The 27,204-nt window shown below is 40.3% G+C and overlaps 1 protein-coding gene across 16 annotated transcripts in view; it reads left to right on the top strand.

The window, feature by feature from the left end:
* The first annotated feature begins 850 nt into the window (after positions 1–850).
* map4k4 (mitogen-activated protein kinase kinase kinase kinase 4) overlaps positions 851–27,204 on the top strand; it is a 90,980-nt gene continuing 64,626 nt past the window's right edge. For 9 of the 16 annotated variants that reach the window (XM_034884581.1, XM_034884585.1, XM_034884580.1 and 6 more), the window contains exons 1-2: positions 854–1,138; positions 1,412–1,477. In XM_034884581.1, the coding sequence (XP_034740472.1) occupies positions 1,082–1,138; positions 1,412–1,477 (123 nt within the window). In that variant the 5' untranslated portion in view covers positions 854–1,081. Of the gene's footprint in view, positions 1,139–1,411; positions 1,478–27,204 lie in introns of all 16 variants that reach the window. The other 7 variants (XM_034884587.1, XM_034884592.1, XM_034884584.1 and 4 more) reach the window with 3 other exon arrangements.

Below are 27,204 nucleotides of genomic sequence, written 5' to 3'. Positions count from 1 at the left end.
CTTTCAGCATGTCTTCCATGGGTCCTGCACACGGTGTCTTTTAAGGGTGTAGATTCAGAAAACGTCACGATTCGATTCATATTTTTAGGCTCACGATTTGATTCAATATCGATTTTCAATTCAAAAATGATTCACAGTATGTAACTGTACGTGTACTTTTCCTATGTATGTGTGTACAGTATGTAGCCTATGTACATATATGTATGTGTGTATGCTTATATATATATTAATTATGTGTATTTGTTTGTTATTTTAACATCCTGTTATGATGTATGTGTAAATTAGGTCTAAGCCACTGGGACCTCGGGGATCAATAAAGTATCTTTATCTATTTATTTATTTTAAATAAATATGATATCAAATTTTGGAATTCTATGAATCGATTTTAAATTGGTTTCGCTTGAATAACGATTCGAATAAGAGTCGATTTTCTTGCACACCCCTTGTCTTTGTAGTTGTCAGAGCTCCAAAAATGTACCTATGATGTCTACATATGTTTGTATTTACCTTAACACACAACCAGCCGGCTTAAATGACTGCTGTTTACAAGGTAAGTGTTAGTGGAAGCGTTGATGATTGGTTGATTTACAGTCCCCCTTTTCAAATGTGAGGGGGCATTCAAATTCTCTTCAGGGCCCCAAAAAGTATTTAGGACTGTTAGAGAGAGAGAGAAGGGGCGGAGAATTAAGAGAGAGAGGGAAAGAGAGACATACGAACAGACTGAGCAAGGGAGAGGGCGGAGAAAACAGGCAGAGACAAACACACAGGGAGAGAGAGAGAGATAGAGAGAGATAGAGAGAGAGATAGAGAGTGAGAGAGAGAGAGAGCGGGTGAGAGCGAGAGAGAGAGAGAGAGAGAGAGAGAACGAGCCTAGAGCAAACAGGGCTCCAGCAGTTGGTCGGTATGTAGCAGCAGCTGAGCGTCTGCCCGGGATTACAAAGAGGAAAAACGCGCCTTGGATAGAAAATATCACAAGCGGGATTAAAAATAAAACCAGCCGAGGATGAGACACACACCGTCCGACTAAAGGAGACTGAAAACACGCCGTTATTTCGCTAATTTAACACCGTTTTTAACGAAAATGGCGAACGAGTCCCCGGCTAAAAGTCTGGTGGATATAGACCTAGCATCCCTGAGGGTGAGTACGTGTCTCAAAGACATTTTCAGAGTGCATTTTATTTTTTCGTGCTCAGAAATAAAAACACAAAAATGTTGTAGGCAGTCATGTTGTTGACACAATCCTCTGGTGGCTTTTCTTTGTCTAATATCCGTTAGCATAGGAGGCCAGCCAACCGGGCGCAGCCGAGTCCTACATCGAACGAACCCGATTGTAAATAGCTACAGGCCATCAATCAATCAATCTATTTTTATTTTATTTTATTTTTTACATTTTTATGCTTTTTAAATACAGGATCCTGCTGGGATTTTCGAGTTGGTGGAAGTGGTCGGAAATGGCACCTATGGACAAGTCTACAAGGTAGGTTTGTGTGTGTGTGTGTGTGTGTGTGTGTGTGTTTGTGTGTCTGTCTGTGTGTGTGTCTTAAAGCCCCAACCGGGAGAACAAACGGACGGAAACAGGAGTACAAACATGCATTTATGTATTTTTCCCCTCTCACGGTCTCAGGAACACGTTTATTATTCCATGTCCCCTCCCCTCATTGGGACCGGTGCAGTCTGGACTGGATTATCTCTCCGATAGCGCTTTGGCCTCTCACTGCTTCACATCCACATTCGTGATGTTTGGATTGTAACGATGCAAACATCCACCCAGCCCACCTATTGTGGTACCAAAGAGGTGCCTCCTCCTCTCACCCACACCCAAGTGACACATATTACCTGCGTACTGCAAGCTTTCCAGTGGGACTGATTTGGCCAACCCCATATGTGCATGACAAGCCCCTCACCACGCTGACTTTTGCGCCATTGGGTGGGCGGTGTTCCATTGCGCATTTGTGCACACTGTTGTCCATAAGTCTTTTGCTGAAGTGTCTCTTTGCTGCATTTATGATGATAGGCCTGTTCGACCCAAAACACACACACACACACACACACACACACACACACACACACACAAACACTGGAAAAGGCATCTAATTGAGACCCGATTGCCCCCATCAGAGATGACCATCCTGCTGTTGCCTTGTAGACATGAGAGCAGAGGAAAGAGGAGGACATAGTCAGAGCTGCTCAGTTGACCCAGGCTTTTACTATGCTGTTTAATTTGGAAGTAATCTGAGGAAATGTGAATTGTGTTGCCTGTGTTTGTTTGAAATGATGTCATGTGAGCCAGAAGGCAGCTATAGGTAATATTCCCAGGGTTATTATGACTTGTGAGCAGTCCGATCATCTGAGAACTCCACTCGCAGATGTTGCAAGACTAACTGCAAATCAAAGCTGTGTTCAGCTGTGATTGAATCTCAATAGCTTATGGCTAGAAAATATTGACCCATGTGCTGTTTTCTTCCCTCCGGTGTTGCATTGCAGCAAGAGTTACAATTCCAAACTCCCATTGGTACATATCAAGTGAAATCGAACCTAGACTGAGTTCGCTGATCTGCTAGGTAGCTTTCATGGAAACTCAGTGAAAGTTCTGATGTTCTCAAGTTCCTACATCGCCTCATTAAGGATTATGTTCTCTACAGCTATAGCAAAAGCGTGTTTCAGTCCCCGTTTGAATTATTAGGACAGATAAAGGTGTACAAATACATACATTTATGAAGATGTGCTAGGTTGGTGTCCGCTGAGCCACTGACAGCCCTGGCCCAATTAAACCCCTGGCTGTATGTACTGCTAAATATGCCCTCCTCTTGTGACACAGGAGGCTGCATTAGTGAAGCAGAGCTAGAGGGGATTCTGTCACTTGAATGTCATGAGAATGCACACCTGGAAACAAGTCGATTTTGTAGAGGTGGAGAGCAGCAACATCTGTAAATGACAAGGCTCCATCCTCAGGCTTTCATGGTCCTTCTGCTGCAGATTCTGTACCCTAAATGATGGTGATAAAAAGGATTACATCAGCCTCGACGTGGACATTTCTTTTGGCTGCTGTCTGACATGTATCTTAAGGTTAGAAAAAAAAAGTCGCTGTGGACGTCTTATATGGCATACATTTGATATTGCTCTGCAGTTTATTGGGCAAGGATCATGGTAAACACCTAACAAAGTAACTAACATACAGTATGATGTGTCCAGGAAATCATAAAGTATATATGAGGAGCCATTTTAAGCCTTGAAGGGATGTCTGAGAAAGATCAGCTCCTGGGGATGTTAGTCACCTGAATTTGCTGCGAAAAATTGTGGTTGTAAGACATTGAATCATCACTTGCCTGTAAGCTCATGCACATCAGTGTCTTTCTTTCATGATTACCACAGTTAGTCGGCATAAGGAGTTTGAGCAGTAACCCAAACAGTTGGCATTGGCTCTTACATAGGGCTGTCTATCGCCAATGATTTCTGGATTTGATTCTGAATTACAATGTTCAATGTCAATTAGGTTAGGGAAATTTCATTAACAATACCAGTTTATGTTGCCCTGGAAATCCAGAGTTCTTGCGAGAGCACAATTTGAATTTGCTCAGCAAGTCGCTCATGAAGTAATGCTGCTCATTAACTAGAGCCTTGTAGCCGAGCTGCACCAATCACATCGGTGTATCTGATATAGGGCTTGGTGCCGCCCCTCTAGATGGGCGACTTTCATTACTCAATGCCAAACCCTATTTTGGATTTGGGTCTGGATTTGCAGGCTAGAATTTTGCTTGGATATAAAATAGATTCTCAGAATGTATGCTGTACATTGTACAAGCGAGAAGCAATCAGTTTTTATAATGCACTGGGTCGGTGTCTGGTTGAAGTACTTTTTACAGGACTAACATATTAACATAATAAATCACTTGTTTCAGGGTAAACAGGACCTCGCAGGCTTATTTTACACCTGTACAAGAGGGCATTTGTGTTCACAGAGCAATCTAAGGTCTACTGTATCTCCAGTTCTGCCTCTGAGGATAACACAAATGGCCATCAGCATTGAATGATGAGACGAGTGTCACTTTAAATCAGATTGTGTGGTCATGGACAGTGAGTCACGCCCTAGGGTGACCGCCGGCTCTGCTGTAACCTCACAGTGTGAACGATGAAACGCCTCCTCCTAAGTGAGCTCGGTGCGGCCGTACGGGTGTGTTGGGTCGTACCTTTTTGTGCTGGGAGTAAACAACAGCGCTGAAATCACATCTTGATTTGCTTTGAGTTTTTTTTTGTGGCTCGAGGGAGGATGGTGACTGCTGTAAATGTTTCATTAAAGAAGGGGACAAGTGGTTGTAGAAATGATTAGATGCGCTGGAACACAAATGAACCTTGACATTTTGAGTTTAGTTCCTCAGGACTTGGTGAATCATAACTATATGTGCCATGCAAGTTTGAGGATGAACCAAGCTTTTAATTTTTTATTTTTTGTCTGTCTTGCATATGTCCGACCCAAAACCTGTCTGTGTGTTTGGGTCTGCACATGTGTACTTGGCGATTGGTTAGGCTTCCCATGCCGGCGCACTCTCCAGCTATTCGCCACCCAAGGCATGTTGCAGCTATTTGCACCGACAACAGCTGTTGGGATGGAAAAATAAAATAGGGTGGGGGTACAAAAGAGAGAGAGAGAAGCACTCACCCTTTTATCATCAAATTGTTTTAGTTATACTAGGCCTATATGTCCGACATCGAGCTGGTGTTCATACACCATCCACTACACTAAAATCTGTTGGTCCATGATTGAGTTCTAAAATGTTTACTTTTAAGAGAAACATCTGTCAGTATGTTTTCAATTTCTCTTAGTTTCAATGCCTTTTTCTTGATACTTGTGGTGATCAGCCTTACTCTGACTTGTTCAAAAATAATATTTCTAGAAAATGCACCTGGGAATTTATCTAAATGTACATATCCCATATCTCAAAATGTTCCCCTACAAAAAAGTGAGTTGGCTAGCAAATATATTGTGTATGTGGAAATTTGTCTTTGGCTTTATGACAAGGCATACATTAAAAAACAAAACAAGGGGGTACATTGAGGACATTCATCAAGAACAAAACATCCTGTGACTGAAAAAAAGAAACAAACATGGATTCCCAAAACACACACAGATAAGGTAAAATAATCCAAACTACATTAACAACAACCAAGTGTAACAATGGTCACGTGGTTTTGTTTCCATTTAACGGTGGGAGGTAAAAGAAAAGTTAAATCAGAGCTGAAGGAATTTTTAAAACTCTTTGGTAAGACCACACTCAGCATGTGGGGCTGGGAAACCCCCTTTCTGAGGAAATGGTTTAACCCATTTAAGACTCTACTAGTTTCTCTCCTTCAACCACAGCTGTGATTGTTTCAGCCTGGCTGAGGCGGGGCGCCTTTAAGCTTATGAAATGTCCAAGATGAGCAAACATATCAAACTTTGGGGACCTTTTTTTTGGCTTTATTCTAAAAAAAAAAAAAAAGAGCAAAGATGTGGTTTGTTGGTGTGGGTGTCTGCTGAGAGAGCGAGTGCATGTTTGTGAGGAAGTAGTGAAACGGCGGAAGTCATCAGTGCAGGAGAAGTTGGTAGCTTTGTTGTGATGGCCAGATTAGAAAACCACAGCCCTGTTCCTGTTGCTCTTTTTTATGTACTAACACGAAATGTCTCGGCAGTTGTAACAACATGCGGCATAAATCCTGCTGACTGGGTGACATGATAGAAATGCAATGCAGAAAATGTTGTTATTCAGATGCTGATCATTTGTGTGGATGCTGTTACCGTTAAAATAATTCAGTTATTGTCATGCTTGAGTGAAAAAATACCCATCACTCTTTTCCAGATTCAAAGCTTGATTTTGTTTTATGTGAACAACCAACAGTCAAAAACTCTCCGAAATATAAATTACAATCATATAAAAAAAGAGAATAACAAGAAATCTGTACATTTTGGGAACTGGAAATAAATAGAATGTGAGAATTATGACTTGATCATTCATTTTCTGTCGGATCAACCCTAAATCTTTATGTTGTCACATCTACCGGACATTATTTAGTTAGTATACCACTGCACAATCTGAAAGTAAATGTGTATATTTGCATGAAAAAAATAAAAAAAAATAAAAAATAGTGAGCTTCATTGAAAACCTTAAACATTTTGCACTGAAACCACAAAGACAACTTTATCACTCTTTAAATTAATTATTAATGTCAAATCAATGGAGATAAAATGTGCTAAACAGTCGGAGCACTGCACTATTTTCTGTAACTGATTAGGGAGAACCCTTAATTGTTTCAGGTAACCATTAACCAGTAACAAGAGTAGGTGTGATATGACTTGATAGCCAGACAGCAGCATCACCCGCATGCAGGAAACATTTATATTTTTTGTGGGGTTGAACTAATGATTATTAATCTAGGCCTCAAGACGATGTCTTCAAAATGCTACAAGTTGCAGTCCAACACCCAAAGGAAAATCCTCACATGAAATTTATGTACAAATCTGATAACCAAAAAACGGCCCTTCAAAGCCACCGTACAGCTTTATCCCCATGACTGATTTTAGCAGGAAATATGTTGAAAAAGTGAAGCTGGGTGTGGCTCTCCAGCAGCAGCCTGTCATCAGCAGGGCACAGCACCATCACTGCGAGGTCCTCAGAGGAAATGCACTGCAGCAATTCACTGAATGCATTGCAGACCTGTCAGATGCCATGTTTTTTTCCTCCTGTTAATCCACATTTGGAGCTGAAGAAACATTAAGATTTCCTTGACTTGTTCATATGCGGTTTAACAGTTTAACACACATTTGCTTTCTCAAGACAATACTGGCCTTCTATTAATACTAAATAATTAGGTTTAATTTAAAGCAGTAATGTGTCCTGTTTTCTCTATTATGGTGGATCATTCTGACTTTCACATGAGTTGCAAAATATGAAAAAATATCACAAGTTTTAGTGTACTATAATGGTGTAAAAAAGGCTGCAACTAATGATTATGTTGTTATTAAAGTACTCTCTCAATTATCAATATAAATGTTATTAACTATATCAGCAAAATAGAGTCCAAGGCGATGTCTTCAGATAGATTGTTTTGGCTGACCCCAAACTATTTTTATTTATAATGATATAATACAGAGAAAAGCAGCAAATCCTCACATTTTAAGAAGCGGGAACCAATGAATAATTAGTATTTTGCTTAATAAATTACTTTTCTTGATAAATAATTGAATATCAAAAATGTTTATTTAATTCTAGTTGACCGACTAGTCATTCCATCAAATAATTGCTTCAGCAATAGCATCTCCCATCTTAACAAGTACAGTTTTCTAGGTAACACTGAATATTTTGAGTTGTTGGCCTGTGAAAAACTTTTCATGATAAAATGCATTTATACTTAAATATATCAACCTAAATAATTGTTAATCAAGTCCGTTATCTTAAGTCATCAGAAGCATAATATCATACACCTCTTAAATGCCTATGGTTTTCTTCTTATTCCAGTTCTATGGGGAGCTATTTATAGGCCGGTCCCTGCTCTGTAAAGTGGAACTACAAAGCTGTCAGAAGGAGTGGACTCATGCAAAGCTGGCTCACAGACCTTCCGGCTATTCAAAGTGGAATGTTAGTCGTGTCTGCAGTGACCTTTTTACAGCGCAGGAAGTGAAGTACAGCCGCGACCACCAACAACAGCAGCAGCAGTATAGCCGTGTCTCCACTGGGAACTTTTCTTTACAGTCAAGACTAGTGTTATCTACCGTGACCTTTCCAATCAGAAGAAATGGAAGCTCCGCCACTGATGGCAGCAACAGGAACTTGACTTTGTCACAATTTACGATGGAGAAGTTGTGCTGCTTTGTGTTCCCAACCAGAGCTGCACCTACTAAGCATTGTTTTCCATGTTGATGTACAAATACTGAATCTATCAGTCTGACCAAACACCCAATATTACCAGAGCCCAAAGTGACTTCTTTAAACTGCTTCTTTTTTTTAGAGCTGTAGTCTGATAGTCTAACCAGGATATGCTAATGGCTTTTTGAGACTATTTCCCTAATTAATATGTTCCTAAAAGCACAAAGAACTTGAAGGATTAATTGCTAGAGTACAAATACACAAATAAAGACACAGTGATTAACCTGATTAAATGATGATTAATTCCATTGAATCTCTTGAAACACTGAGGCTATGGTCTGAAATGTATCTGCTAAATTGTTTTTGCTGGTCAAAACACTGCCAGTACACCTATGTCAATTAGCTGTTAAGAATACTGAAGCAAAGATTTGTACGCTGATGACAAATTAAATTAAGTCATAAGGGGTTTCAAAGAATAATTATAGAAAGATTTTTATTTTACACAAAGGTGACATTCTTTGTATTGCTGTTAATCAGTCTGTTAGCAGTGACCAGCTCTGCCTGCTAGCTACAGTTTAGCTAAAAATAAGACCCAGAGCCTTAGACAGTATCTGGGCCGCGTTCCTTGATGCTCACTGTGTGCACTGATGCAGTGACCGTGCTGCTGCTCCATACATCAGGAGCAAGATTTCTGTGCTGTTGTTTCACATTTGCTGGCTTTTTTTAACACATTTGTTGACATTTAATGCTGCCATTATTTTAAAGGATTTCCTTGAGAAAAAGAGAGACGGTCCGAACCTCTTCCAGATGTCACAACTTAATATATCACATTGTCACCATAATGTGGTTTGACACATTGTTTCCCCTGCTAACCTGCTCTTGGTGCAAAACACAAGCTAATATGTCCCTTCATTGTCTGTGTTTTACTTTTGACAACACGCATCTTAGATAAATGTTTTGGCAGCCAGCAGGGTGTGAATGCACAGAGGCTGTCACAAAGATCATGACGCTCCAAGTTCACAGAGAGTTTGCTGACCTGCCGAGACAAACTTTTAACAAGTTTTGTGGACAGAAGAGTTTCCTTTTGCCTCCTCTGCCAGCCCACCCAGCCACAGACCCAATCCTGAACCTGGATGAAGATGGAAAAATCTATTTCTTCCTTAGAGCCCATCCTCACAGAGGAATGTAAGGGTCAGGGTGCACCCACAAGAGGAGAAAGAAGAGAGATGATTGGAGGAAAAAGGCTTTGAAATTAGGGATTGATGAAAGAGGGTTGGGAGGGGGAGCAGCAGAGGAAGGTTGGTGGTTCCTGAGCATCCCTCCTCCTCAACCCTGATCTTGTGTTTCTGTGGGAGGAGGAGGATATTAAGGGGGGGTTGGATGGAAGGCACTATTGCTGTAATCCCTCAGCAGGACACGATACATGCTGAGAGGAAAAGGAGGGAGTCATTAGGAAAAAGAGCTAAATATTATATAAATCATTTACTAGCTGCTCTTCAGTTTTCCATCTTCCTCATTCCTCTGTGCTGTACAATTTCTTGAATGAGTGGAGTTATTATTATATACACTTTATAAATGTACTTTTATCATGACTTGGGAGTGATCCAGCTTTATCTCAAGGTGGCCACCATCACTGTTAAATTGTAGTCACATCATATTGTTTGAAATTAAGGGACAGCATCAACTGTGACATCTGTCAACTGTGTGTTTTTTCTCACTTAAACTACTAAAAAAATCACAATTAACAAGGTACCACATTTTATCGTTTTGGTTTTGCTTGTTCCTGCAAGCATAAATAATGCATTATATAGGTCAACTACAGTACGTGTTAATGTGGTGCTGGCTGGAGCGACGGATGCATGCAGACATTGCAGACAGATGGCTTGTTGTTGCCGCGAGGCAGTGATGCTGAAGAGACATAGAGATTATGAACTGTATCTCACTGTGTCAGGTGCAGCTGGTAAATTTATTCCAAAGGAAGCAAGAAAACAAGGGAGCTTTTATTTTGAAAACCAACTCATTGCGTAGTTATCGGCTGATCAGAAAGTTTATGATCTGAATGACTATCTTTTTAAATTTTACATAATAACATATCAAGGGCTGTCAAAACCAAATTAAGTCTTTAAATTGAATTTTAAAATCCCAAACTGCTAATCCAGCAAATGAATCACTTCTTCTTTTTCCTTCCTCTTCCTCATCTGTTTTCCTCTTTTGCTTTCTCATCTTCCCTCTCTTTTGTCTTCTTCTTGTTCCTCTTGTCTTATTTATAGTCTAACAATAACTCAAATATTCCAAGACTGCTTTATTTTAAAAGTCAGACACCAAATATTATGTTTGAAACATTTTTATCTCTACTCAAATCCAATTCCCTATACATCCATGAGTAAAACAGATCCTTAACTCTGCCAGGCCTTTAGGTTTGAACAACCAGTGGATTACCTTCTACATCTCTTGGCCTACATTGGGTTAAGTTAGTCTTGGTGATGTCTGGAGGTAAAGTGTGGTTCTTGTTGTGAATCTAAGACTCTCTAAATGCTAAATGGTTGAAACGTAATGTTATGTAGAAAGCTGAGGCTGTTGGGTTTGTATCTGTTTTTTTGTTGCGTGAAGAGGCTGTTGTGTGACTAAGATGGAAGGCGATTTGGGGTTTATTAGGTTGACTAGGTGTGTTGTTATGGACAGTCTTTTGTCCTCGGCTGCAGTCACACAAGCAGGCCAATAGACCCAGTAATGTAGGAGAAATGTTTTACTTTGAGTTTGCTTAATATTTTCTGTATGGTTAATCAATCATGCTTCAATAACTGCTGACTAGCCACAATGTGTAAATACGCGACATCCATGCAGCCAAAACTAAAGACCAGATGGAAAAGCAGGAAAAGGAAAATGGATCATCCAGAAATAAAAAAATAATAAAGAAAAGATCTATCTGATGTACCACACATCATTTTCAACATTGAGCATCAGGACATGTTATTATTTAGGAGGTTTTTCATTCGAGTGAAGAGAATCTTCAGATCCATCTGATTCTGTTGCTATTACACTATAGTTTGGAGTTAGTCAAAACGAGTTCTCAAACATGCAAATTGATGGAATCCCCATGTGGTCAGTTCACATTGCCCTGAACCACAGAGTACATCAATACATCCATCTTTTTTTCTTAGACTACATTATGAAAACAAATGTAGTTGCAAATTTAGAAGATTGTCCTTGCTATCAGTGGCAGAGCTTCCACTTCTCCTTGGATTTGAACACGAGTCATAAGTGCATGCGCACACACAGTCATATTTCCAAGGTCGGAGGCATCAGTCATGCAGGTCTACGGTTTATAGATGGGTTTTATGCCTCTCTCTCTCTCTCTCTTCCTTTCTAGTTTTCCAGGACTCCACCCTTATTGATTTTCCACAGCACTAGCTAGCATCTTGTACAACAGCCCCTTCATTCTGTTATCTGTGACCTGCTCCTGCCTGATAAAGCTCAGTAAAAGCCTCTCTGTTAAGAGTCCAAATGGGCGCCACCTGTCCGCAGCATGCTCTGAGTTGGTCATGACGGAGTTTTACAGGGTCGCATGCGCTGTTTCAAATCCACCCAACTCAGTTTCTTTAGGTTTAATAAATGAACGTTCATCACAGGGCGACATTTGTGTCTCTTTATCCATCAGGAAGGCAAAGGATTATAATGTAATTCTATGGTAGATGGGGCTGGATGTCTTTGACTTCAGATAGAATCTATCATTATATCATCATATTTTGTCCAAATGAATGTCTCTGAGAAAACTATGATAGGATGAATGATTGATCCTTTTTTTGCTATTCTGTTCGCATGTTTGCATTTGTTACATCATGAAATACTGTATGTCAATGCCAGATTTTTTTTTTTTAATATAGGGACACTTATTTTGATGTCACCCAGCCACTATCAGTGTTTCCCTAGGACTTGAATATATCTGAGAGCAGGGACAGTATGTTACAGTATAGGCTACAGGACCATGACGTGTGGAACTGTGCACACATGCGCAGTTCCACACAGATAAATCACTGACTGCAATCTGCAGTGTCTGTTGTAGGGTTTAATGTATGTGCCATATACCACACCGTTTCCTGTAGACTACAGTACACACACACACACACACACTCACATTCATTATCCAGTTGAGGGTTACATTTCTTGGGGACCCATCCCTTATCCTTTCCTTGGTTGTTGCCAAGGGAATCACAGTTGTTGCCACTGCAGGTCTTTGACCTGTTTAAAACAAAAAAAGTGATACAAAGTCAGTCACCTTAACCCCTAAATTATATAGCGTGAAATGATCTTCTGAAATTTAATGTAAAAGAAGTAGCACCATTCCTCATGCCACATGTTGAATGCTTTCTCTGTTTATTGCAGACTGTTCAGTTTTTGGAGTTTGTGCCTAAAATAGTTGTTTCTTGAATTAAACACAGTACGGTTAAGGAGATAAATGACCCTGGGAATCTAGCTCTGACTAAATGCTGGTCTAGTATAGTTGAATAAGAAGCGGAATAACTGGCGGGCCAGATAAAGGCATAGCCCAGCATCCCCCCGCCTCATCGCACACACGCGCCAGCTAACTCTTAACGTCTGGTCAAGGTCTTAATTACAGTTCTGTGTGACCATCTGTAGAGGGAATAACAGCTGCTATTGGGTAGGGGGGCTGTTTGTTCTGTGCACAAGCTTAAGAAAAGTCTTTAAGAGCATATTGTTGAACTTAGGAACAAGTAGAGTTAGTTTGTGATATAGGTCAAAGCAATATAAACTAGCACTTCAAATATTTAATCACGATTAATCACATCAATGTCATGGTTAACTTGCAATTAAATGTATCTATTCTAAATGTCCCTTGATTTCTTTTTGTCCCATTAGTTTTTTCTCATTTAATTGCTTTGTGCAAATTTATTATTATTATTATTATTGAAAACACCATTGGCATATAGCTTACTGTAGTGTTAAATTTCACACGCAACATTTTCACTAGGAGAAAAATAATCCCTCACACAGTTCAATTCCGTCCATCAATAAAAGGGTAAAAAAAAAACTTGAGGGGCGGAGAAATTGCATCAACTGGATGTGCTGCGATGATAGCTCAGTTCACAACAAAAAACACACTGATCCCTTCGGTCTTGTCAATAGAGCCATTTGACAACTTTTAAAAAGTAAATTTTCCATCCAGAATCTTATTGGCATCCATTTCGGGATCTCGCGCTCGCCATCCACTCAAAACGTAACGTTTCTACTCTTTGACTACCACACAAGCCCTATTAAGTGTGTGTGGCGTGCCTGTTGTTTTTTTTTCATTACACCCCAAACCGGCCCGTCAGACACCGCCTACCAAGAGCCTGGGTCTGTCCGAGGTTCCTTCCTAAAAGGGAGTTTTTCCTCGCCACTGTCGCACTGCTTGCTCTGGGAATTATTAGAAGTGTTGGGTCTTTATAAATTATAGAATGTGGTCTAGACCTACTCTATCTGTAAAGTGTCTTGAGATAACTTTTGTTATGAATTGATACTATAAATAAAATTGAATTGAATTTACGGTCGAGCTAGATCCGGTGTGGTGTTGTAGTTTTTCTCATGTTACTAGTTGTTACAACATCATGTATAAAAAAACGACAAAGATTGCTAGACCCAAAAGCCCGTTGTCGCATTAAAAAAATTGACGCCGTTGAAATGGGTTTGTGTTAATGGCGTTAACGCATTTAACTAATATAAACGTGTAGCAGGTGACACACTAACCCCAAAATTCCACAGGATGCGGAACGGCTGCAGATCTGCTCCGGAAGGGCGTCGGAGTAATTTGGTTTCATTAAAGTCAATGTGTGTACTTCCACAGACTGCTAAACCGCTGCGTCCCAGCTCCGGCAATCCGTCGTAGCAGATACGCACAGCTTCTATTTTTGCCAGAGAGCTCCGCAGCAATTCAACCCACGGCAGATAGTGAGGGTCAGGAAGTTGAGCACAGAAACAAATAAAACATCTGGTTAATTTTCAAAATAAAATAGAACATGCTCACAGCAGATCATATTTCCGTGCGCTACACCTTGAAAACACAGCACACAGTTGTTTCCTCTCTACTCCTCTGGATGGGAAAAAAACTATTGTTGGTTTTGTGGTTCTATGCTACATGAATTTGCGAGAAATCGGGGGTCCTCGAGACTTCATCTGTCAGTCATGGCCGCAGCAAGGTCCGCAACAGATCCGGACCTGGTGGGTGTTGACGGATGACGGAGCACGGAGCAGATTTATCAGCCGTTCCGCGTCTTGTGGAATTTGGGTGTTACATCCATCATTTGTCTTTTTTAATATTATTCTTATAATTTAACATATTATATTACCTTTTTATTTGATAGGACAGCTAGGTAGATTCATATGTTTTTGTGCATAGTTGAGTTGCTTGGCCTTGTTTCGATGTCGGAGGTATGGCTTTTTGGCTGCAACTGTTCCATGAAGAGCATTTCTGGCCAGACCTCCCAGACAGTAGATGGGTGTACCTGGGTCTCACTGGTTTCTGAGCTGATGTCACTGCTGGAAATCTTCTGATTTCAAAGGGAAAGAAGCTTGATGTTTTTTTTCATCCGCTGCAATAAGTTTCCTTGGCTTTCTTTTGTTTGCTCACTTTGCATTTTGTAAATTAATAAGAAGTAAACAATCATTATTTATATTGTTGACATCCTTAGTTTACAGCATTTTCTCACACCTGCGTAAGACTCTTGCACAGTACTGTACATCAGATGACTGTTCAAGCTTATCTATGTTACTTGTGTCCCTTTCTGAATAAAGTTTCATAAAATACACACACACTCTCACACACACACACTTGTTGCTGTAGTAATAATAAATCCTGTTTCTCTTTCATGGAGGTCTGTAGCTTCTTTCAGTCCTGCACACAGCGAGGCAGCTGGTAGGGACGAGTAACGGCCTCATTAGCTTTTGTTTTCATCTGCTTCAAAACACTGAGAGCTGCACTGAGCTGGTCACCTGACCACGAATCCTGCTTTGTGATTGGATTATAGCAATGAGCCTCAGCCAGCTGACAAGAACCCAGGCCTCTGATTGGCCCAGAGTTTCTCAAAGCACTTCCTCCTGTAGCTGGGCAGACTCTGTGCAAACTCCTGTGAGTGCTGAAGGATTTGAAATCTCATACAAGCTGCCGTCTAGAAAGGACGGTTACAACTAAACGTACCATTTTGTTCACAAATCCTTTCAAATAGTCCGGCAACTATATAGCAGCCAAGTGAAGATTCATTCCTCTCAGATGATTTGTATGAGTATATTAAGAACTCCAAATAGCAGGCTGAATTTATTCTTTTTGGCTTGATCTTGATGACACTGCATGACTTGATCTTTAAACGGTGGATTTTAAAGGGTTTATTAAGTTGAGAACGTGCTATGACAAGAGACACATAAAGTGAAAACCTGAAAACAATCTAAACTGTAGATATAAGGTTTTCATCTCACTGTGCTGACGTGTGGGGAGAAAAAAACCTCACAAATGCAGGCAATGCTTTCGTGAGTCTGAGGCTGCTGGTGTTACCAGGCAGAGACAGAAAATCAAACAAGTTGCTCATGCAGGGAGGGAGAAGCTGCTGGAACCGGAGTTTGAGTTGTTAAAGGAATAGTCTGCCGTTTAGGAAATGTCCTTGTTTGTCCTTAAAGCCTGAATCACAGAATTCCCAAGTCAAAAATAACTTAAGAAAACAGGTACATTCATTAAAAAGTATTGAAAATGAATATAAGGTTCCAAAAACCAGTATTTAAAAACATTCTCTCATTTTCTCATCTCACATTTTTTTCACCACCTCTTTATGGAGAACTCTCCAACAGATGCATAAAATGCCCCAAAATACTTTTTTGTGATAAAATGATTTTGTTTTTCATATTAAAAAAATACATAATGTAAACTTAATATTCACGTACAGTTACAAACAACACGGCGGGACATAGAAACGTGTCCCAGTGCCACAAATTCACAGAAAGGATAGACGGGAGGGAGGGAGACAAAACAACACGTGCAGAAACAGACAGACACAAGACAAGGGACCAATCACACACGCAAACAAAAGAAAACGCTACAGCAATGACCTTAAGGACTCAGCAGAGCTGTACAAAGTCTTCAAAGTATTCCCCTTGGCTCCAAATGCCCCAAAATACTTGAAGAAACACTACACACACGCACTAAGCATCCCCTTATTTGTACACTCACTGTCCTTGTCTGTATCTTATTTGTTTGTCTCTTTCTGTTGTCTGACCATCCGACACAAACCTCATTCCTCACAGTTGTTGCCGATCTCTCTCTCACACACACACACACACACACACACACACTCTGCCTCAAGCATGTTGTCAGCAGCTGGTACATGGGTCACTTTAGGGTCAGATCTGGCATTGATGCCCGCTTACTGCTGTTTTCCGACCAGCATTTACCACCAGCGCCCTCCCTCCGACCATCCTCTGTTCACTAGGTTGCCTTGGCGACGAGTTTGTAAAGTGTTTAGCAGTCCAGCAGACGCCTTGAAAATAGGACGGGAACTGGCAAAATGAGTTGCAGTGTCTGATGCTGTAGAGATGAGGTTTCTATTTCTATATTCTATCGAGCAAGACGTTAATCAGAGAAGCTTCCAATTCGGGCTGAACAATATTGTGTTTTAGCATCAACATCGTGATGTGCGCCAGCGCGATAGTCACATCGTAGGATGTTACGATGTTGATGCTAATCCTCTTTTGCTGCTTGATAGAAAAGTAAACTTTCACTGTTCTCCTTCCAACCCTCCCCTTTAATTAGACCGATAGCCATGTGGGCAGCGTTTGTATGTGACGTTAGTCCAACAGGGTTTATTGTTAGGTGAGGCTCTCTCTGTGTAGAAAAGTATCGTAGGCAGCTGACACAGTGATACGAATAGTTTTTGATGGGTAGTCAGTGAAGCTACAGCAGTCAGTGTTTTATGTTCTCTGCAAATATGAACTAAATCACCTGATTAATGCAACATAATCAAAACGTCTCCTGGCCGTTTTCCCCAGCAGAAAGCTGTAACCAGTTTTGGAGCCGCGGAGCTGGAAACGTAACACTAATCTACAACAGAAGTCTGTGACTGATCTAACGTAATTTCCACTGATTTAATTGTTCTTGGACACACACATTTTGTTCCTAGTGCGCGTGACATGCAGGTCTGATCCATTTATCACACAGAAAAGCTGGCCCTGCTAGTCGACCACAGCCTGAAATTTAAAGGAAGCAACATGCAGTCACTGTCCTACACTTTAGCCGGGATTGATAGTATTATATAAATACAATGGGGTCATAGTCAACCAGCATATTTCTACCTAGTTTCCCTCATCAACAATCACTTCAGAAGAGTAGTCACAGCGCTTACATGATTTGGTGTTTGTAAAGCATTAAACTTTCTTCAACAAAGAATAGTTCACATTAGAAAAGAACATTTTTCATTTTAATCTTCTATGTAGACGCACTCCTCTACAAAATCACCGCAGAAGTCGAGAATGATTTATTTCCAAATATAGCTTTATATGTCATCTTTTTCATATCACAATGTATATCGCAGGGAAAACATATTGCAATGTCACATTTGTTTCCAATATTGTGCAGGCCTACTTCCAATCCTGTTTTTGACCTATATTCCTTAAATATTGAGTAAACCACAACCAATTTAGTATTTAGGTCTTGTAATGGTCACATATGTTATATAGATAAACTTTATTATTATATTGTTAATTATATTTATTTGTTTTGATTAAAGTAATTTAAGTGTATTAACATTTAGATAGTGACATTTTGTGAAGTGTCCTGTTGTAGTTTGTATATTATTCAAGCACAGTGTTTTACATAGTTTACATTTCTTGTGGCAGGGCAGGATTTTAACAGCCGTTCTTTAATCTCAATGTACAATCCCAGTACAAAATATTTAGCCTCAAATGCAGTTTTAACCATAACTGCAGCACTTGGATGTATGTTGCACAAAACAACAGATTTGTGTTTTTTCATATATTAGAACTACTATCTACTCCTCTGTCTATTTTGTGAAATTAAGCTGCTAAAAACACTCCAGTGTTTTATATGACTGCCATGGGGCGTTTTGTTTTCTCCTGCTGCAAGTACTGCTCACCTTTCTCTGCATGTGAGTCCCTGAAATGTTACTTTTAAATCTTTCTGTTAATATTTATCGTGTTTGTGTAAGATAAGAGTGGCGATATATTATCTGGTAGACAGAGTCCCATTGTTTTCTAAAATGCTCCCCTCCGCTGATCTGTCACAAAACACCTCCAGAGAGCATAAAACAAGTGGGACTTCAGGAGCTTACAACAAACCCTGACTATTTTTCTTTTGTTCCCAACCCGCATAACCGCAAGTTTCAGTTTAAATGAAATAACAACAAAGAGGGAAAGCTGCATGAGGCTTTGGACGAGTCGGATTCAGCCACTTGAAAACACTTGATCCATAACTAACTCTCTTCTGTCTTCTTAACCCTCACTGACACACCGCTAATCTCAAGAACAAGCCTGGACATGTCTGTGGATAGACATGTATGTCGCACATTTACACTGAGTCTCTACTTTTCCCACACACTCACCATTGGTAGACAGTTGAAGTACATAGTATGGGAGTGGGATACCAGGGGTTTAATGGTGTATCTCCATCAAACTTTTAAGATTACAATACAGTTAAATTAAAAAACAAAAGAATAATTTTTCATTGTTACTATATTGTGTATTTGTTCACACCATGTTGTATTGTTGATCACCATCATTTTTGTTTTCATTTTTTGAGGGGGCCATTGTGTGGCTTTTGAATTTCTGGCCTTTTCAAAGTTCTTCTCGGTGGGTAAAAAGCTGAGAAATGGGACCCTGCAGCTGCATAGATGTGTGTATGTGTGTGTGTGTGTGTATATGTGTGTGCGTTCTAGTTTATTCTGATCACTGCCCTTTGGAAATAACTTTGATCCTCCTAAGTCTGTTTTGATTTCTTCTCCCTTTGCTACAATACAGCCCATTTGGGAATTTCTTTGGTGTCAAGTTAAGATATATGTTTTACCTTTTGTTGTTCTGAATTCTGCTTTAAATGCTTTTATCTTCTGTACATACATTAATTCTCACTCAGAGATTATTCAGAGATTTTTATTATAGAATATTTGCAAGTAATTCTGATTGACAGAGGTGCAATAATGAGCATATGTTTTCTAAACAGGCACGACTTCTGTTTTAGACAGCATTGGCCTGCTAAACACAGTAGCATTAAAAAGAGTTTTAGACTCTGACAACTGCGTGAAAGTAACCAATTCTACACTTTTCACTCTTTTTTTCTCATTGGAGGGGAGCGGGGCATTGCTGATAGGTGCCTGGTGGGTGTGCAGGGCTCCACTGTTTGCACTCTGCCCCACATACTACAACCTGTCCTACTTCTGACCGCCTGCTGCATGAGCTCACCGCTCCTTCACACTCCAGAAAAAGTCACAAAATGCCAAATAAAAACTCGCAGAAACAACCCAGTGACCGTCTGAGAGCTTTTTGTTATGCATGGTAGAATATTACTGATATGTGACTACAATAGTCAGAATTTGTGCAGAATATCCAAACAGTTTTGAATATTTGATACTTTACCACCTCAGTTATTTCTATGGATTAGGGTTAAACAAGGATAGAGATAGTGGTGTATATGTTGTAAAGCCCTCTAGAAGGAGTGATTTCTGCCTCTATAAACGAACTTAACTGCAAAGGAAAGAGAGTGTGCGCGTGTGTTACGTGCGTGTGTTACGTTCGCGTGTGTGTGTGTGTGTGTGTGTGTGTGTGTGTGTGTGTGTGTGTGTGTGTGTGTGTGTGTGTGTGTGTGTGTGTGTGTGTGTGTGTGTGTGTGTGTGTGTGTGTGTGTGTGTGTGTGTGTGTGTGTGTGTGTGTGTGTGTGTGTGTGTGTGTGTGTGTGCATATTTACAAGCAGTTAAAGAATTCGTGGAAGCCTGGCACTTTGTCAATAGTATCAACAGCAAAATAGAAGACCTGGATAAACGGAAGATCTGCCTAGTCATAAAACACTCTTGTCACAGACACACACACTGTAAATCTCTCAGTCAGCCAAAGGGTTTGTTGTATATCTTTCATCATCATTGCATAGCTCTGCAGTGGAATCACTCTGTAATCGCTGTCTCTTTCTCCATCTCCGGCGTAACTGCCATAACCCCCTCTTCCTCCACCGCCACATCCTCCTCTTCCTCGTCCACCATGTGATTAAAACAAACCCTTGGTGTCCACCCTCCTCCCCTGTTGTTTGATCCCATGGTAACTTGTGAGGCATGCTAAGAGTGGCTATTTTTGGCTACTCAGCTGATTCAAGCTTTGCAAGCCCCGGACGGGAAAAGGTTAACGCTTTCAGTGGAGCTGCTAATGGCAAATTGAAGATGTGTGCTGTTTTCTTCTTTTTGTCTTTTTTGGGTCAATGGCTTGTAATGTTGTGACCCACATGAGTATGTGTTGTTTGGTAGTAAACATAAGGTCTTCAGGGTTTCAGCCTCCTGTCTGAACAATTTGTAAACCAGATGCTACATGTTGAATTCATCTTTTTTTTTAGCTTTTTCCTTTACTCTAAATTACCCTTACCACATCTTTATAGCTTTGAGGGCCCATTTGCCTTTCAATTTAAACTGCTTGAAATTTGAAGCATGGGGAATCACATCTATGTCCTTTCGCTCATAACTGACAACCCCTTTTGTTTAGGGGTCGTTCCCTGAATATATTTTGGTTCTCTCTCACCTTTGTGTGACATATTATGGAGTAAATGATCAATTGATCTATAAAAATAATCGGCACACTAATCGCTAATGAAAATAATCAGCCGTTTCTGCTGTATTTCTCTAGTTTCATGTGTTACACTCACCTGGATGTATGAACTGAGACAAAGGGATTTCAACAGTTAATCAATAAAAGTTAATGAACCCCAGAATAAAGCTGGAATAATTAATTTTTTCCTGCAAACCAAACTGCAAAAAAAAAAAATCTGAGGGGGATTCAGGGATTTTGGACAAGTATGGCACAAGAACTTCTCAGACGCTTAAAAACAAAAATGTTGGATTCACTGTGAAGAGCCCTTTGGCCTTGTGTTGTCGGACATGATGGATACTCCATGCAGGAGCGTAGAGAGCAAATACATGACATCATTACTGAGGTTAAAAATGAACCAGAGGCGGATGTAAGGAAGATGATGCCTGATGCAAGCCCACGAGTGGAAACCTGAAGACTTGAGGAGGATTCACTGTCGCTCTGCCAGGCAGACAACTGTGACTCTCTCCGTCCGGTTCCCTCCTCCTCTGGTGTAATCCCAACTCTCCTCTTGACAGCTAAATAAATCATACGAGGCTTTCCAGTGGCGAAGGGTTTGTGATGTCAGAGGAAAGAAGCCATTCTGCAGGGATTATCAGTCAGAGCGGAATGGAGAATTTAACAGATTTCCTTTTTTCTCTGGCTTTGTTCACAACGCAGCCCATGAATCTTATGTTTGATTCCTCTTTACACATGAGCGATGGATGTTTTTTGTAGGGGGCATGAATAGAAAATGGCATGAACTCGTTTTCTGTTCCAGCCAGTGTGTGTTTGAGGCTTCAGTGTGTTGTGTACTGAATTACACTTCATCTTTTTTGTCCAAATTTAACCCCTGCCCTTCTTTGACCAGCCTATGTACAAAGTTTGATTATATATTATATATATTCTTATTTACGTTCAATGTTCTTGATTCATCAAAATAATTACATTTCCATTTAATAATGAAAATATTGAATCATTTGCAAGCTTCCTTGTCATCATTTAACCTTGATGGGGACGCTCCCTTCTTTCCTCTCACTATGCACAGGATCATTCTAGTTTTTGCTGTCATTTTTACAAGAGAGAGAGAGAGAGAAAAAGAGAGAGGATGTTTCCTGATCTTTCGACCAGACATTTTTCCCCATAATTATTGTCTGTCTGCAGTCACCCATCTACTGAAGCAGCGAGGCCACGTAAAAACTGCTCTGTAACTAATTTGTCTGGAAGACAGATGGATGTGACTTCCTGTTGCTGCTGATTACTCGAAGGTCTTCTCAACGTTGCTGGCACTTCACATCAGATACGAGTTACGTCTGCAGAAACGATATCATCCGAGACCAATCAGATCATATGACTAGCTATATTGTCGGAGTGGAGCTTAAAGACTTCTCTGCCCTCATCCCGTTTTTATCTCCCCGCACTGCCCTTTCATTCTCTCCCTCGCTGTAGGTTAAATCTCTCTAGGTCTATTTATAGCGTGCAGCAGAGCTGAATTGTGGGTCAGTATGTTGAGAGGGAGGAGAGGCTGCTGCTGCGTTGCCCATCACAACTCGCATGGCATCAAGTCTTTACAGAGGAAAACATTGACTGTCTGTTGAGTCTTTTTGGGTAACTTGTTGCTCATATATTAAAATAGGCTGTTAAAGGGACTAATGAAACTTAAAACTATTTGGCATTATTTTTTGTATTCATGCTCATGCTGTGAATTCAGTGACTGGTTTCACTTAAACACCCCCAGCCTACTGTATGTTGGCTGGGGGTGATGTTGACAGAAGGAAAGGTTTGGGTGGAGCTGAATCCAGATCAGCAGGCAATGCACTATTATTAGCACAATCACCAGCCACCTATTAATCACCTGAAAACAAATGCTGCGCAGTATTGCTCGGAATAACCTCTTGTAAATTTTGGAATATTTAAATTATGAAACAATAAGGTACAAACTCATATTCAAGGAGGCGATTTGATATCCTTACTATAAAGTGTTTTTATGACTAAGTTCTTTGCGCACTCAGCCTGAGATTTGATCAGAGGTTGACTGTTTCCCGTGTTTGAGCCTTTATTCACATCTGATAATTCAGATGAGCAAAAGATGTATTTACAAAAAAAGATCCATCATACTTCCAGTATATGCATTCAAGTGTATACAAGGTGTTTCTTTTGGTAATTCTTCACTGTGTTCCAGCCCCAACAAATCAAACCTCGGACAGACCCAGGTTCTTGGTAGGCGGTGTCTGACAGGGCCGGTTGGGGTTGTGATGAACAATAATAGTCACACTAAAGATAATACAACTACAACTAGAAATAGTAATTGTAGAAGTTCATGGAGTAGCAGGGCACTGCAGGGCATAGCAGGACGTAGCAAAACGTAGAAGGGCACTGCTACACATGCTTGTTTTCTACTCGGAACCAGTATAAAATAGAAAACATGGAAAGCCCAAAAGATGAATGATAGTTTTCAGTAGCCGGCTTTTAGCAGCACAGTTGGTGGGTTGGATGTGAGGTTCTTTATCCAACAGCAGTGCAGCCAATCTGAGCCAAGTCCGCTTCCCTCCTCCAACAGCAGAGCTCACCCAGGAGTGAACCAGCGTTTGTGCAGTTACTGTTGACTTTAAGCCTTACTGAATTACCCTTTATTCTTCACAATCCCACAGCTCTGTGCATAGCAGCTCTGTGGCGCTTTAAAGTAGTGTTTTCATCTCTAGGTTGTTTTCGCCCCGTGCCTTGGCATTGCTCTGAATAGTTTTCACTGTGGCTGTTCAATATGTGGTTTTAATTCTTTGTTTTGAATTCCATCAAAGAACTTTTCACTACACTAAGGCCCCCCCCCCCCACAAAAAATCTGTAATAATGTCTGAATGCTTATATGTAATATGATAAAAAATGAAGGCGTCAGTGTTCTGTGCCAGAGTCAAAAATGGCGCCAGAAAAGTGGCCATTGTGGCTGAGATTTATGCATTTTCTTTTGTTGAACTCAATTTACTATTTTTCCAGTTTTAGGGCTGAGTATTACCAAGATTTCTTTGATAGTTTTTGGTTCTTGACTGTTTTAATACTCTGTGCTATGGGCATTCCGGACTGAGCTATGATACCCTAACTTGGCTTGCAACATTTTAAGTTCACACATTGATCGATTAGCTTCTTGCAAATTATGGTCACATTTTTAGATGCACCAACAGAAAAACTGAATTTGATAAAAAAATGAATTTGATTACAATGATGACTCAAACTCCAGCAAAAGCCAAAACTTAATTCATCCGTCATTGCGCTTCAGGTGAGGTGTTTACTAGGGAAGTTCATCTCTGAAGTACTTCAATGTCAGCTGCAGAACTTATCTATCTTGAGGGATTTATTATTTATTGCCTTGTTGAGATTTGGATCTGTAGTCATTTTAAATTGTTTCTGTAAGCCCTTTTAAGGATTTTCCTGTCTCTGTACTTTTTGTCTCTTTTTCTAGCTTTTCATCACTTGTCCAGACAGAATAAAACTGAAGAGGGCTGAAAGGAGCATTGGAAGATCTCTCATACAACAGAGACCCAGTGTTATCCAATCCCCAGACTAAAATTTCCCTCTCTACCCTCACGCCGCCCTGCTTTTCTTTTTTCAGCTGTGTATTTTCACTGGCGGTTAAAACATCCCTGTCTTAATTAAGTGTGCCTCACCCTTCCCTGTACTGAAAAAAGAGCCGCTCTCTTTTATTACAGCGCACTGTGAATGTGAAACCTCCTTCAGACCTCACTCCTTGACATCGCAGGGCACTATATTTACCAGACACCATCCGCACCCCCCTCATTACCCTCGCAGGCCTTTTGAAGAGGTGAGAAAAATGCCAGTGTACAAAGTTCCAGTGGTTTGGATATCGCCCTGCCCTTGAGTCTGAAAATGGAGGGTGTAGTTCATCCCTGGCTGCAAGTAGAAGTCACTGGCTGAAAAACACCAAATCATCAGATTGTACAAAGAACATCTCTCCATGGCAGCATCATACCTCAAACCACTGACTCTCTGTCTGTGACTTTGTCTGGCAGTAGTTTCCTGTCTGGAGAGAGGCACAGAGGAAGCTGAACATGACTCTGAATCTTCATGCAGGGAAGCTGCAGAGGTGAACGCGGCCTAGACTCTTTCTGTAAATGACGGATCAGGAGGAGGAGAAGAGCGATCGTTCTCCTTGGCCTCTCTCTGAAAAGCTTGGCACAGTTTTGCACTCTTTGAAGATCTACCTTCTTTTTTGTCTTCCTTCCCTTCTTCCTTCCGTTGTAGCCTTCAGAGGATTTTGTTTATCAGCCAGTTCTTCTAGCACACTAAACACTGCAGTACCCTATGCACCATTTATCAAAGGAACGAATCATGAAGGGAGCCGGGGTTTGGTTTGGAACTGGGCCTAGCTGTTTTGCTCAGTCAGATACATCTAAATATATTACCCACTGCAGGGGAATCTTCCTCTCTTTCAGTCTTATTCCTGTGCCTGTTTTTGTGTATCATTAGTTTACATCCTGATGACATCCTTTTTAGGACAGAAGGGGTTGCCAATTTGAATCCTGGGTCAGATAATACCAATTAATTTCCACAATAGTTCTTGTCAATTTGCATAGAGGTGGACACTGGTTGTCTGGTTTTCCTGGTAAGCTTTTAGGTCTAAAGTCATGGAACTTTAAGTGTTAAAGCAGGACACCTCATGTATTTGCTTTTAAATATGTTTTGTAATAATATGATAATGGGAAGTAAGGGCCGAACATATCGGAACATTTCTTTTTTTTGGTCTTTGGTAAATTCTGATTGTTTTAATTTTGTGGCTTGAATTTTGGGTTTCTTTTGCAACATTGTTGGTTGTTCGAAACAAATAAAAAGATTAAAAAAAGATCATGTATGCTCAGACAACAAGAAGTTTACCGCTGCATCTGCTGCCCTGTGAGGTCTTCTTTATTTTTAATAGGGCAGGGTGGAACACCCTTCTGTCCAATCCTGCTAACAACTTGCCCCATACGCCTACAGTACTCTAATCTCATCATCATGTGGCTAAATAAAGAAGCTTGTAGCTTAAAGTAGCGTGAGTGGTTAGCACTGGTCTGACACAATTAGTTTACTGAATAATATCAACATTATTGATTGGTGCATGCTATGTAATCAAACTTCAGGGCGGATGGGCTTCCGGATGGGTATTGATAGCGCTTCCCAAGACAAATTTCCTAAAGTTTAGTCAAGTTTATCTTACAGTGCCAGTCAGAAGTTTGGACGCGAGTGCACGGATTGCTTAGTTGGTAGAGCGGGCGCCCATATATAGAAGTATGCTCCTCGAAGGCAGCAGGCCCAGGTTTGACTCCGACCTGTGAACTGCATGTCATTTCTGCAAGTCATTCATTATTCTTTAGTTGTCCTGAAGAATAAAAGCCTAAAATGCCCTAAAATAATCTTTTAAAAACCACAACTTCAGGGCTGATTTTGCAGACTGATATGTTTAACAGCTGGTAAAGAGGTGAATAATTCAAGAACCGGCATTGCTTATCCTTATTTGGTTAATTTGTACATTTTTGGGGGAACTAAGAGAACATATCTTGAATTTAAAAGAAATCTTAATGCGCCTTCAAGGCTCATTCTATAAAGCCATTGCATACCAAACAGATTAAAGCACAGCGGAAAATCTTAACCTTATGCAGAAAATAGAAATAAATTAAAGCTCCAGTTAATACAACTCTCACAGTTTTTAGAGTTGACTTATACATCAAGCTGCATTTCTCTCCCTGCATGTTTCCTTCATGTGTTATATCCTTCTCTGGCTCTGTTTAAACAGGAAGTACATCACATTGGGGAAGCCAGGCACTCTTAAAATGCCATTTGAGTGTTACAGAAACCTTGTCTTTCTGAATTGAATTCTTTGATTCAAGAATTTTTGGAAACCAGGCAGGAAGTAAGCATATAAGTACTGTATGCTCACAGTCATAATTCTGTCATATTCTTGGTGTTTCTACCTTTTCCGGTGTTTGATGTTTCAGAATAGGGGATATAGATTAGGAAGCTAGTGTTCAGGACCTTTGGCCCCTTTTTAAATCACAACGTTGCCTCCACAGAATCACAGTTTGCTTTGTTACCATGGTGATGCCGTTTACAGTGCTGCAACTGCTGGATGAACTAATGCATTAGGGGAATGAGACACACGGACGCACACACACACACTTTAATAAATGGCCTGTATAGATGCAAGATGTAAAATATGCACACGCACACAGGGCTTTTTAAATGAACATTTTAAATGAACATTACTGCAGTTGGAATTTTCATCAATTACCAGAATTATGATTAATTATATTGTTCATGTGATGCTTTAACTGAAAACATAAGGTTGGCAAGAAGGGCTCTTTGACTAATGTTTTAAATCTGCTTAGGGGGCATGCCGTTTATTTTCATTATAAATGTTGTGATCTGTCATTCACTGTATATAAAAAATAAAAAACATAAAACTCTCTTAATTTGATTTAACATTAAAAAAGATGTTGCATTAAACAAGATTTGAAGCACAGAAAAGCAGCAATTTTGCACATAAAAAAAGCTGAAATCGGCAACTATT

The sequence above is a fragment of the Etheostoma cragini genome, chromosome 11 (assembly GCF_013103735.1).
Source record: "Etheostoma cragini isolate CJK2018 chromosome 11, CSU_Ecrag_1.0, whole genome shotgun sequence".
In the NCBI taxonomy this organism is placed as follows: Eukaryota; Metazoa; Chordata; class Actinopteri; order Perciformes; family Percidae; genus Etheostoma; species Etheostoma cragini.
This window is presented reverse-complemented; position numbering and strand designations above follow the sequence as displayed.